This window comes from Apteryx rowi, unplaced genomic scaffold (genome assembly GCF_003343035.1).
Source record: "Apteryx rowi isolate R43461 unplaced genomic scaffold, aptRow1 scaffold_217, whole genome shotgun sequence".
NCBI lineage: Eukaryota > Metazoa > Chordata > Aves > Apterygiformes > Apterygidae > Apteryx > Apteryx rowi.
The window spans coordinates 646,111-659,535 of NW_020448497.1; the positions used below are offsets into that span (position 1 = coordinate 646,111).

General features: G+C 40.4%; 1 protein-coding gene across 2 annotated transcripts in view; it reads left to right on the forward strand.

Annotated features, from left to right (window-relative positions):
• The window catches only part of KCNU1 (potassium calcium-activated channel subfamily U member 1), an 83,874-nt gene that overhangs the window by 15,887 nt on the left and 54,562 nt on the right, over positions 1–13,425 (forward strand). Inside the window, exon 1 of one of the 2 annotated variants that reach the window (XM_026064461.1) lies at positions 13,351–13,392. The exons of the other annotated variant lie outside the window; for it this stretch is intronic. Coding sequence (XP_025920246.1) covers positions 13,390–13,392 — 3 coding nt within the window. The 5' untranslated portion in view covers positions 13,351–13,389. Of the gene's footprint in view, positions 1–13,350; positions 13,393–13,425 lie in introns of those variants that run through there. 2 annotated transcript variants of the gene reach the window in all.

Below are 13,425 nucleotides of genomic sequence, written 5' to 3' on the forward strand. Positions count from 1 at the left end.
GTTGTTGTGTAGCTTTGTGGAATTACTGTTTAGTCTCTGTCCTGATGTAGGTTTCTGCCAAGTTCTCTGTGAGGACATAATCAGATACTATTACTTTTCATATCTAAGCACTTATCAAGAAAAAATACTGTTAAAACAGATTGCTAGACTTCTGTGAGTACAGTCATGTTAACAGAGTAAAGGAGTGGAAATACAAATGTCTTTTCTTGTTTGTTTTGAGCTTTCATGACACAATACTATGTTCCCAATTTCCTGGGCTATTGAAGAGGACTAATAACACAGCTGTCTCCCAAGTAGAGTAATGCAACTGAAGATCTTTGATATACACACCTTAAAGAATGTATTTGGATGCATTTCCCACTCAGGGGATATTCCTGTTTGACACATCTAGGATTCTCTGGTACCTGTCTTACAAAAAGCAGAGTAATCTGCTTTATTGCTGGTGTCTTGCTGCAGGACAGAGGCCAAGAGGCTCTTTCACATGTGGTCATATAAGACTTACTGCCATAGGACCCTCACTGAGACATTGCTATAATAACAAGATAATAATAGTAAAAATCCTCATAATCATGTTTCAAAGCTTTTTGCTATTCCTGATCCAAAATACAAGAAAGAATTCAAGATAAAAGTACCCTGTGTACACTTTAAAAGTCTTAAGCTCTGTGTGTGTGCGGGGGGAGGGGGAACCTGAAAAAGTATTTTGCTTTTCTTCTTATAACAGTCTTATTGCATTACCTTTCTTGCCTAAGGTCTGATTCAAAGTGGAGTACTTTATAAGGAAATATGTTCACTGTCAAGCGTGCAGGAGAACACAGAAAACAATCTACCGGTTTCTCCTGATCTCCAGTAATTATGCCAATGGCCCAGACTCAGAATGTATAGCTAGAGGAGAGAGAAGGCTGGAATGATGAGTCATTCAGGTTGAAGCTGGCTGGTAATTAATTCTGCAAAACAAACACTGTAATTACTAAAAAGTAATAAAACTTTACATTAAAGAATATAATAGGTTTTCTGAAAGGATTCTGTTAAGTTTAGTGCACTGGAAATACGCTAGTTATAAATGTGAGCCTTGTAAAATGTCAACAGCTTGGTGTTTACCTAGGAAATTAGGCAACTACATAAAAAAAAATATTTTTAAAAACACATTTAGAGATTCTTTCATTAGTGAAATTAATTACATAAGGCTTGTGGTGCATAATCGTTCTGATTCCTGAAGCTCTGAAAATAAGTGATCAAGAGAAAATGAAAACACGAACCAGGAAGACTATCCCTTCCTGCTTGTTTCCATTTCAAAACAAAAAAGCTATGAATTTTACTCCCTTTGAAAGAGAGCACAGGACTCCTTTAGAGGCTCTGGATTAGGGCTGTGCGAGTGGAGAACCACATCAGATTGATGGGGGGGATCAGAGGATGGCCTCTTTGCAGGTTGTTACCACCCTGAGGTGTGGTAACTGACTTTTGTGGTAGCTTCAGCTCACCAATTTTATTTTGATTAAAATAGGATTCTGTTGATAAGAAATGGGAATATTAGTTCTTGTGATGGTTGTTCATGTAACAGCAGCACTGGTACAAGAAAAACTGGGCTGAGACTACCACACAGTGATCTAGTAAGGCATGTTTATCTCTATTGTTTCTATATTAGATCCATTGGCCTATTAAAAAGACACTTTAAGCCATTGCTGATTTGGAAGACTATACGTTCTCAGCAAAAGTAATGTTCTTACAGTAAAGCACTAGCAGTTTTTGGCCAGGTTGAAGTAGGTAGTAGTGGAAATGAAGCAGAGTGCCTGTACAGTCAAAATACTACATTCCCATGTATTCCTCACCTTGCAGTTTATCTTGACTATTTACATCTAGGTAAAAACATGTTTCCTGCTGAAATTCTGCATTAAAATAGCAATCCTATGTTAGCTGTTTTGACATAAAACATTTCTTATTTCTCCCTCCCTGAAGGCACTGATTCATCTAGTTGTAAGTATACTGTGGATAGCATGGTTTTACCAAAACTTTTGTTTCTGGTAGGACTTGTGCTAAACTGCACTTTGAAAACTGCAGTGGAAGGGAGAAAAAAAATGAGATACTGTAATAATACAAATACAGATACTCAGCTGGACTCCCCCTGCCACCCATACTCCCCTTTTCCTGGCAATGGGAGAACAGCAGGCCCCTTTTTTAGCTTACACTAAGTGCTGTAACTTTCATTCCTGTAGTTTTGAAGTTTTCTGTAGTGCTAACATAGGAAGCTGAACTTCTGTGGGGCATGATTCAGTTTGCCTGATTTTTTTTTTTTTTACACAATTCAGTGTGTCTTCTGTCTTGTCTCTCCCTTGCTGCTTGTTTTTTTCTAATAGTTTTCGATTCTAACCAGCCTGTTTGTGAAAAGATGTTCAGGCTCAGCAAAGGATCTCTCATGGGGCTGTTTGTCTGTATGAGTTTCAAATGGAATCAATTACATCCCTGAAACATGACAAAGCTGAAAGCAAGCCATTTGACTGCGTGTGCTGTGCTGTTTACTTAGAGCAGCTACTAGTCCAACGTACATAAAGCCATGAAGGAAAGTGCTGAGGGCTCAGCTCTATATGATACAAGAAAAATAAGGTGAGATATAGTGCAAGTCCTCTTAAAGGTGAGGACCGGAGGCAGAGTTCAACGTGGCATGGATTCTTCCCTGAGCTGATGAGAGATCTTATGAGCTGATATAACTGACTCCATTATATGTTCTTTGGTTTGCTTGGACAGTGGGACTGGCCATGTCTGTTAGTCATTTATTCTGTGTAACTTCTAGGTTCAGAACAGCCCTTACCTTTATATATAAGAGAAAGGTATTTAAAGCAATAAAAGAGTTGCTTGAACTTCTTCCTAATGGGACAGAAAACAGCTCTTGGGCCAAAAAAACCCCTACACCTAAGAAATTATTTTTGTTATGGTTTGTTTTGGAGTGTTTTTTTCTTTTGTTATCATGTTTCAACTTCTTACCCAAATGTCCGAAGCTTTGATTTGATTTCTGATGAAAGTATGAAAATCACACAAGTCCAAAAATACATTTTTGTATCTATGAATTTTGCAAGAACAACCTGTTTTGCTGGGAAATCTATATTTTTACCATTGCCTCTGAGAGCCACCCTAAAAAGTCTTCAGGATATCATGGCAGATTTGACAAGAGAGCTCACAAGACTTTTATCGCTTGGTCCAAACCCTTCTGAACCCAGTGGAAAGAATTGTGCTGACTGCAGTGGGTTTTAGGTCAGACCCTTTATGACTCTGCCTACTTAACCCTGAGATGCCAATGTGCAGTCCACATGCTGTGTGCATGCTTGTGTGTGTATACAGAGTTTGCTTGGATTTCCTCTGCTAATAGTTACTTACCATTGATAAGCTGATGTATCATTTCTTTCTCTTTTATGAAGAAAGGCAGAAAATAGAGATGCCAAGTCTGTTGGGAAGACTAAATACATTCATAGTCTGTGCAGTCATTTGTTCAGGGAACAATTCCATTGCTTCCTTTGCAGGTGTGCAAAGGAGCTTCCAGAAAACATCCCAAGTGCATCCGAGTAWTATTTTTGTGATTTGGTCGTATTTTAAACAAGTTGCTACTTTAATAAATGCAAATGTTTTGATTGTTTACTTCAGGCATGATTAAAGAGGCCAGATTTGCATGTGAGCTACACTATCCATGACTGACTGTCATTTAGTACATTTTACTGTGTTAAAGATTCAGCCTACGGGCCAGGTTCTGGATGGGCATCATGCTGACACACTGAGCAGTAAAGATCTTGCTGAAAGATGAAGATTAAAGGGAAATATTTGGCTCGAGTCCTTGATCACAGCACATTCTGACAGGGACCTGGTATAACAGACCACTGCTTTTTATAGCAGGTGTGAAAGCTACTTCTTGGTTCATTTTTCTGGCCTAGTTTTCAGCACCAAATTGCCAAATCAAGTTGCAGACTGCCTGGAGGGGGGTTAGGTATACTGCTATAGAAATTTACACAGATAACACCTTCCATCAAAAAAGCTATGCTCTTTGACAAGTGTTTAATTTTTTTAACTTCAAAACATTCCTGTAGGACATGGAGCATCCCTTCCTCTCCTACTGAATTCTGTGATGTTTACTGGGACAGCTGCTTAGCACGCACAAACAATGCCATGCAACATTTTAGTAAAGGAGAAGAAAGAACAAGGTCATATTTCTTTGGAGGTCATACTTGTTTTACAAGGTTTGTATGGCTTTTAGCGTGGCAGATTACAGTTTACTGAGTAGGTCTAAACCCATAGCATGAAAATTGCTATGCATGCCATCTTCTCTATGCCATTTTCAATGGCATGAGAATCTTTAATCTTGCAAAAATTTTCCTCAGAATTTTGATGACTTTAGGTGCCCAGAAAAGTTACCATCTGTCTCCTTCAAAGGCCATCACTTTCTCTTTATCATTGTCCCTTTGACCTTGGTATTTTTTTTCAGACAAAAAGCAATGTGTAGTAAACTAACACCAATACCTGACACTGCTTTGGGCACCTCTTGGGTAGATATCCTCACATGATCCTTCCTTAATTCTAATCTAATAAAGCAAGATGTCAACACCCCAGCTGTGACAGATTTTAAAATCATATTAAGAGTATTTTAAAAATCTGCCTAATTCTCATTTTATTACATTTTGGCATGTGAAATCTGTCTATTGACTTCTGTGGTAGTTCCATTAGTCCCTGAAGAACCTGCATTAACTAAAGCTGTTGTAATGCCATTGGAGCCCACATTCTCTCTCCTGTGTTTACAGCAACATGAGTATGTAAGTGTTTTGCTTGATCAAGCTTTTTGGCTTGGGGACTAGATGGGAGAAGAGAATAAGATGACAGAGCTACAAGCAGGGAAATATAAAGAGAGGACACTTGTGAGTTTAAATATGTGTATTTGCCTTGTAAACAAGCAGAAGCAAAGCTGGAATTTCCTGATTAGCCTGGGAGAATAATCATAGGGCAGAGAATTTGTACAGTATTGCAGAGAGATGGAGGAGTACAAGGAATAAAACGATAAACCTCCAGGCTCCATTCTGGCAAGCGCATCATCTGGGTGGAATACCTTGTAGTTCCTGCTCAGATACAATAAATGTTAGAGCTTTACAATGAGAAGAAATGAGAACTGCCATTCCCAAAGGATACAAAATACATCTCTACCTATGACAAGCAGTTAACAATATGGATAGCGTCTGCCTGGGCTTTTATCATGATTTAAATTTGTTTTCCATTCACCAGACTCAATTGCAGAATAATACTGAAATGTGCATTAACCACCAGATACAAATTTTATTACCATCTCTGTGGTGCTCCTACTGTAGAGAGAGAAGTTTATGAATGAACAAGAGCATGGGATACTTAGTCACCTCCAATATTTGTAGTCAGGATTGGAAGTAGTAATTGATTTTCTAATAATAGAGACAATTCTCAGCTGGAAGCATACTATTGTTGTTTAGCTCACATCTAGGTGATGTAATCTGCTACATATGGAGTCACTGAACTGCTTTATGGTGATTGGTTTGCAGGATTACTTCTTAGTCTTTCAGATGATATATCAGTGCCAGAGGCCTTCTAGTCAGTATACTTGTTAAAGAATGCATGCCCATTTTTCACAGCTGTGAAGTTGTCAGCCCCTTTGAACATTGCTATAGTCCTGGAGGCTTAAAATGCCAACTTTCCTTCAGGGTAAATTCCATTGAATATCATCGAGCCCCAGTAATAATAAAACAGGCATTCACTTCCTGGAGGCAAGATGGGATCTCAGATGCCCAGGACACAATAGATCTGATTCTCTTCTGCTCCTGCTGTTTTAATGCAGGGGCTGCCTAAGGCGGCAGAGCACTGTGCCAGTGCAGGATACCACTGCCTTTCATGGAAAGCTACCTCTTCCTGATAGGAACGCTCTTTAATCTTGGACAAAAGAGCTGGTTTAACTGAATGAAATGTTGAAATGTTTTAATGGTAGGTCTGGCTGACCTGTCTCATTTCAGCAGAAGCAGATCAGAAATACAAGTGCTCTGCTTACACACCTGAAGAAATGGTAACCCTTAGCAAGGGTAAAGTGATAGGAAGCCAAGGAAGGGTAGCAGAGTAACTGCTCCAGATATTCTAACTACCTGTCCAGGCTGGGAAAGGAATTCTCTCAAACATAGTGAGGCACAGTGGGCAGCAGAGAATGTTATGCTGTACAAGTTGGGGTTTTTTTAGCTTTCTAGGTCCAAACAATTCATGTCCTTCAAAGTGATTACTGGTCTTGGTAAAAGTTGCCAGTCAGGACAGAGAGCCTGCTGCTTTTTACTGGCTGACTGACTCACTGATCTCTATGTCTGACATACCAGTCTCAAAAGCCATTTCCCTTCTTTCATTCTGAATTATTATTATTCAAGCACAAAGCGTATGTATACCACATTGTAGAGAAACCACAGCAATTCAACCTGATGGTGTTCAAACAGATTTTGAAAGGGTTTCATATGAATTTCAAAGACCTTTGGATCAGGTCTTCTGTGAACTGCATCAAAAATGCAGTTTGGGTCAATGCGTGTGTGTTCACTTGTACTGAAGTACTTACTGCACGTTTGCTGCCACTCTGCTGTCAGTTAACAAACAGGAGGTGGAGCCTGGGAATGCTCACTTACTTTTAGTTTTGCTGTAAAGTTATCACACTGATTCTTTGAGTGATCTTTGAGTGAGGAGAAAATGCATATGCTAATAATCTCCCAAAGTTATCCGGAGCCTCTAATTACAAAATATAATCTGTGCAATTTGCTTTAGTTTTCAGTTATGAGGAAGTTATTGGGCCTCAAATGGCAACCCTCCAATCTTGTGAATAACCGACTTTGAGGGATATGTCTGTTTATCAATCTGTAAAACCATAAATCTAATAAAACAAGGTTCCTTGGTGCAGTCAGACTTGTATGTGCAGATCTCCAGCCTCTAGCTGTATCTTGTTCAAGGGGCAACATGCCCTTCTTTTTTCAACAATGAAAATAAAATAAAAGATTAACCAGTAATTAGGACTGTAGAAAAAAAGCAAATACAGAACAATAAGAAGCATTCCCACTTGTTAATGTGAATCAGTGTTATCAAAGTAGATTGTGCCGTGAGGGCAGGTGTCAGCTGAGCTGCAACTAATGACAGCAGAAAACCTTTAAAAGAGATTAACTAGCTACTCAGGGGCCTCTCTTGGTTCCTGCCAATGCTGCTTTGGGTGGCAAAAGGAAGCACTTGCGGAAAGGATACTGAAATCACTTTGGTGGGTCCTTGTGGGCTGCAGCAGTCTCAAATCTGCTCTTCCTCTGTAGAAGCTGTTGTCTTTTTGGTCTTTGTAGTATTGCTATGTTAAATTTTGGAGCCTGTTGTATTTCTTATGTACTCTGTATATACTGCTTATGCGTAATGAATATAGGTCTCTGTGTTATGATCTCAATCCCTTTTTAAGGGGAAAGACTAAAAACTTGATATCAGGGTATGTATCAGCCAGGTTGAGTCTGTGCACAGTATCCAAGGAGATTTTGTTTGAAAACTTAAAGCTATAAAAATCCCATGAGAATAAATTTATAGTTTACTTTTGTGCTTTTTAGGGCATATTTTTATGTCATGCACAGAGGGTATGAATCACAAAAACAGCTGACATATAGGATTAAAGTATGATATCTAATCTGTGATTTGGACAGATTTCTGGAGAAATCAAGTCTTAAAATCATCCATAAAGAGGAAACAAGTTTCCTATCTAATCACAGAATCGTGGAATGGTTGAGGTTGGAAGGGACCTCTGGAGATCATCTAGTGCAACCCCCCTGCTCAAGCAGGGTCACCTAGAGCACATTGTACAGGATTGTGTCCAGGCAGGTTTTGAATATCTCCAGGGAAGGAAACTCCACAAGGTCTCTGGGCAACCTGTTCCAGTGCTCTGTCACCCTCACAGGGAAGAAGTTTTTCCTCATGTTCAGACGGAACTGTCTGTGTTTCAGTTTGTGCCCGTTGCCTCGCGTCCTGTTGCTGGGCACCACTGAAAAACGTCTGGTCCCATCCTCTCGACACCCTCCCTTCAGATACTTGTACACGTTGATAAGATCCCCCCGCAGCCTTCTCTTCTCTGTGCTAAACAGGCCCAGCTCTCTCAGTCTTTCCTCATAAGAGAGATGCTCCAGTCCCCTAATCATCTTTGTAGCCCTCCGCTGGACTTGCTCCAGTAGCGCCACATCCCTCTTGTACTGGGGAGCCCAGAACTGGACGCAGTAATCATCAAACACTTAAATTTTTTTAGTCCATCAAAAATATTAATTGAATTTAGTGTTGGTGTTTGTGTTCCTATGTGTGTTGGCATTTTTACTTGTTTTTAAACCTGTTATGTCCCACCTAGAGGCCCTGATAATGGAAATCAGTTTTGTTCAGTGTGTGCTCTGCAGTCTTCACATGAAAAGGCCAAAGAACTTATATTGTCTCAGTGTGAGATATGACAACATCTGCTTAAAGGAATCGAATGGCTAGAAGGTGAAGGAAAATGCAAAATGTAGCAAAGTTTGTAACTTAATAAATAATAGTTTCAGGGACCATGTAGACTTTTTCAAGGGGCTTGAAAGTACTGCCAGAGCAATAGATTTTTAAGAGGATTTTTGGAAGGGAAATAATGTAGCAATTTTAACTTTTTGTTTTTTCTTAAGGGCAGTTGTGGTACATGGGGGGGAAATTTGGATATATGCAGAAAGGTGTGAGAAAGATCATAGGCTAAATGAGTTCCCATTGTCAGGCAGCCTCAAATCAGGGGAAATACTGCATGGTCTTGTTAGCAAGGATGAGGAGTGGTACTTGAGGGCTCAAGCTCAGATGAAAATCCTCTTAGCTCTGACATGGCTAGTGCTTTGACAGATAGTAATAGTTGAGTTGGAAGTCTTCCAACAGAAAAAATGTTTGAAAAAATAGGAGGAGAATGACAAAATATTTTTTTCCTTTATTTTCTGAGATACTTTTTCACACCCTGATTTCCAAAGAGATCTGTTGACATAAGTGCAGCCAGAGATGAGAGGGTTTTAAAACAACCTTCAGTGATATACAGTTTATACTAGGAAAATAATTATTTTTCAAAGATTCCTGAAAAATAGTTTAAGGTGTTTAATGTTTTAAAACCTGATGTCCTTGAATATAAAAGTCAGGTAAAAGCACTGCCAGGGACCTTAATGCAGCTGAAAGGATAAACAGAAAGGGAGCAATAATGAGCAAGCCTGAGGTGATTACATTCTCTAATTAGAACACATGTATCATTTAGGCATGTTAATCTTCATCTGTCTTACGTACTTTGGTTAGACTAACCTATATCCAGTGAACAATACTTTGATCATAATATCAGCATGTACAGGAAGAAGAACCATTACATGTGTTCGCATTCCTCTGGACAAACACCCATAGCATTATGGTTCACCTTTGCGAATTCACCTGAGTGGGCTAAGAGCGCTGATGTGATGCCATGGGCATCTTGCTGCATTAGTTTCCTTTGAATATCCCCACCAGTATCTCAGGAGCAGAGAAAAGGTGTTAAAATAAGGACTGACCCAAGCTGTAAGCTTAATGTCAAACACCTGCTCTTTAACATTCCGGACGAAAAAGGCTAGGAATAAGGTTATACAGCTGCAAGCTCAGCTGCTGGGTCAGTTTGTCTCCATGGGTATGATGCTCAAAATTCACTGAATTACACTACACCTCTTTGTGCTTGCTGAGGATCTGGAATGTGGATCTTGGTGCCCTGTGCCTGGAATCAATGGTATCTTAATGTCCCTTGGAGCTGTCTACTGCAGTAACCAGCAGGTGTGATTCAAACAAGTCTATGTGAATACATATCACAGTCCTGGTCTGTAAAAGCCACTGGCACAAGCCAGAGTAGTGTATGGCAGCACAGGACAAAAAAGCAGCTGGGCTGGCTACTAAATCTGTGTTTACTGATAGGTTTTGCAGGCCCTGGGGTTGTAAAATACTGTTATTTAATAAGCTGCTTGCCTGCTTTGGCTGGGTGGGGTCACAGAGAAGCACCAGAGAAGTAAGAGAGGTTACAGTGGGAGTTTTTCAGAGCTTCATGCTCTTGCTGAGGGAGGTCTGATTCTTAACATGACTGCCTTTGGTGTCACCGCCTCCTGCCCAGTCCCACCCCTCTCCATGTCCATGATGAGGATGCTCACTCTCTTAATTTTGTTTGCTAAGAGGTTTCAATGGGAGCAATTTAATCTAAGCTAGAGATGCTTAAAACACATACCTGTGTTAACCTCCAGGAGGATTTTAAACACCAAGGAACTGATGGCCTTGCAGCTGTTGCCCTCCTTGTTCCCGCTTGCAGCTTCTCCCACAGCTTCTCCCTTCCCGCCACTTCTCCCGGAACAGGTTACTGCGCTGTATCTGCTGAAGGGCTCATCTCATTTCAGGTTGTTAGTGGAATCTGAGCTTTCTTTGCTGGAGCTCAAATGGTAGAGGATTATGTAATACGTGGTGCATATACATGTAATGCATTTTGTTCTGTGAGAAGTGAACCTCTCTGTGGGTCGTGATCAGTATGTGATATTAGCATGTTACATCAGGGCCCTTATGGCCATCCTTAGTTTGGGTGTGCTATGAAAGCAAGTTTGCCTACAAAGGCAGTGACCAACCTTTTTGCTGTGGCAAACCACGTGACGTATAATGAAGACAATTCAGTATGTTATGGCCCTTCAGTATGTTAAGAACCCTACGTGTACTGACTGAGCTAAGAAGGATCATCCATTAATGGCAAAGTCTGCATAGGACTGTGGTACTCCTGGAATGCCTAACTATTTCTGGAGACCGAGAAAGGCCACACATAACTACTTGGCTATTCCAGCATCCTGGATTATCTGATAACAGATTCCATCTAAACCTAGGCATTTTTCTTGCTTGTACACAAAGGTGCCATCCTGGGTCTGTGGAGAGCTCTGCAGTTAACTCCATAATTGTCAATTGTGTGCCAAAAATCCCAGCCCTTTGTGGACCCTGCCAAGGACTTATAGGAGAGCAATTCTAATTGCTTCGAGAAGGGGACAGTGGGTTCTTTGGAAACTTCCAGGTCTCAGCAGTATTAGCATTTCCTGGCCTGAAAGCTCTTTGAAGCAACTGCATTTCAGCTGTAGGTGCAGGCCTGTCTAGCCATTCATTCTGATGGTGCCCATAAAGTTGCTCAGGGTCTGGCTCTAACAGAAAGAAGCACTGAAGGAAACATGAGGGATTATTATCCTCATCAAGAAAAAAATGTATTATATAAATAGAATTCCTGTGCCATTTATTCTTTTACGGGCAGGGTTGATCCTTTGTCACATGTCGGGGGTGTGTCTGGGAGGGTGAGGTTGCATCTTAGGCAGAATAATGACCTTTCTGAAAAGATATTAGTGGATTATTTTCCTCTTGCTGCAGGTGGCATTAAGATGAGAGGCCCTGGCTATTGTGCTGTCAATTTGTTTAATGATTATTAGAGGAGCAGGTGATTTCTATTAAAGAGAAGTGACAGACTGTCCATTAGATATAGATGCATGTTTATTAAATTGGAAGCCTGGAGCAAGCAGCCTGGCTCATTTGCTTCCAAATTCCAGACCAATCTGTTTTATTTTGTACCTGGAAGGTTCAGAGCACAGTGAAAGTGGGAACTATTTGCCAAGCAAGGATAAGAGGAATACTGCATTCATACATTGATATTCACTTTCTTCTGAAATGGAGACTGCAGTGGGAAGAAGGGTGGGAGAATGCAGGCTGTAGTACATGTTTCTCAATTTAATTTCTTAGCCTTCTTACCTGGTAGGCTTGGAAGCAGCGAGAGAGGTGACATAAGTATTTAATCTTTACACACAAATGCTTTGACTGTTCAGTCTGTGCGTATGTCCCCATTTAATACAAAGATAGGTGATTTCCTCTAGGCCCATTTATCCCAGAGTCCTGGGTGTGCTGGTAGCCAGCTGCTCCAGTGGGAGATGTAAAGTTCTTCTCTAATTGTTCACTGTAGAGAGAATCTACCCAAAGGAGACATTTATTCACAGTCCCCATCAGCTATTGGTTTATGCTCTGAAGGAGCAGAATTTATCTCTCTCTTTAATCCAGTCTAATGTGACTGTGGATGTTCTCATTACCCAGACAGAAGTTTAATCCTTTCAGGAAATGTCTCCCCAATTCAGTGCCTCTCTTATCCTTCTTTCCTTTCAGTCACACTGGTGCACTTTAAAATCAAATCTTTCCCTTCACAGATCTAACATAATAAGCTTAGCACTCCATCCACCCACATTACCCAGATCTTCTCTGGGATAGTGAGTCGGGTTCTGGTGTCTGCAGATCAGAGGATGCTGAAAAATTGGAAAGGTTCATAAGAGCCATATACATGATTCAGAGTCTGGGAAACATGTTTCTAGTGAAAGATGTAAGGAGCTTGATCCATTAAGGCTATCAAAGAGGAAATAAAGAGGAGACTCCATCACAATGTGCAAGCACAAATATAGAGAAGATTATTTCTAATATTAGATGGTTCCTCCAGCCAGCAGAAAAAGATACAGTAATATTTGTCTGGAAGGTCAAGATCTAGTTTTCACTGAAAGTTGAAACTAGCACAAGAGTAAGGAGGAAAAAAAAAAGTGCATTTTCAGGGTAAGAATAATTAGCCATTGGAAGAATTTACCATCAGGGTAATGAATTGGTAAAATCCAGTGCATGAGCTTAAATTCGGAGGTCTATAATGCGCGCTGGTGGAGAGCATTATCTTATTCTACAGACTACAGAAACTAGCTAAGTGATATGCTAGAGTGGGCACTGTAAACACCTGTCTTAGAGACAGCAGCCGAGCATCATATAGATTTGTTGCAGTGGAATTCATCTGACTGCAAAAGGGAAGAATGTAAACATAGGCCTCTATGTTAGAAAATCCTGAAGTCAGGTTCCTGGTATCCTGCTGGTTCCCCTTTTGGCCTTAATTTTTTCTCTCAGGTTTTTCTACCTGCAAAATATTGATAGGACCGAGCTATTTCCTGTCAGGAGACAGGTGTGGAACTCATCATGTTCATAAAGCACTCTGAACATAAGTATCACTATTTTTGCACTGGAAATGGGCAAAGTGTTATGTCTCTTGGTGAATTTCCACTCTGTATTTAATTACATATGTGTGCATCAATACAGCATAAACTACAATTTAGTCAAACAAAAGAAAATAAAACAGAAGTCTGCTCTCTGCTGCGTGTTCCCATTCCTGACTTACGTATCTGTCACTGCAGAGACAAGGCAGTGTGCTACTGCATGCTAATAAATCACTTTCTTTCTGCAGCTCTGTACTCTTGCTGAGTGGCTGTGATTTGTGAATGACCTGTTTCTGCTCTGGGGACAGTTGGACTTAGAACTGAGCTGCGAGTTATGGTAAGCTGATCCTTTACCAGTCCTGGCTCAGCA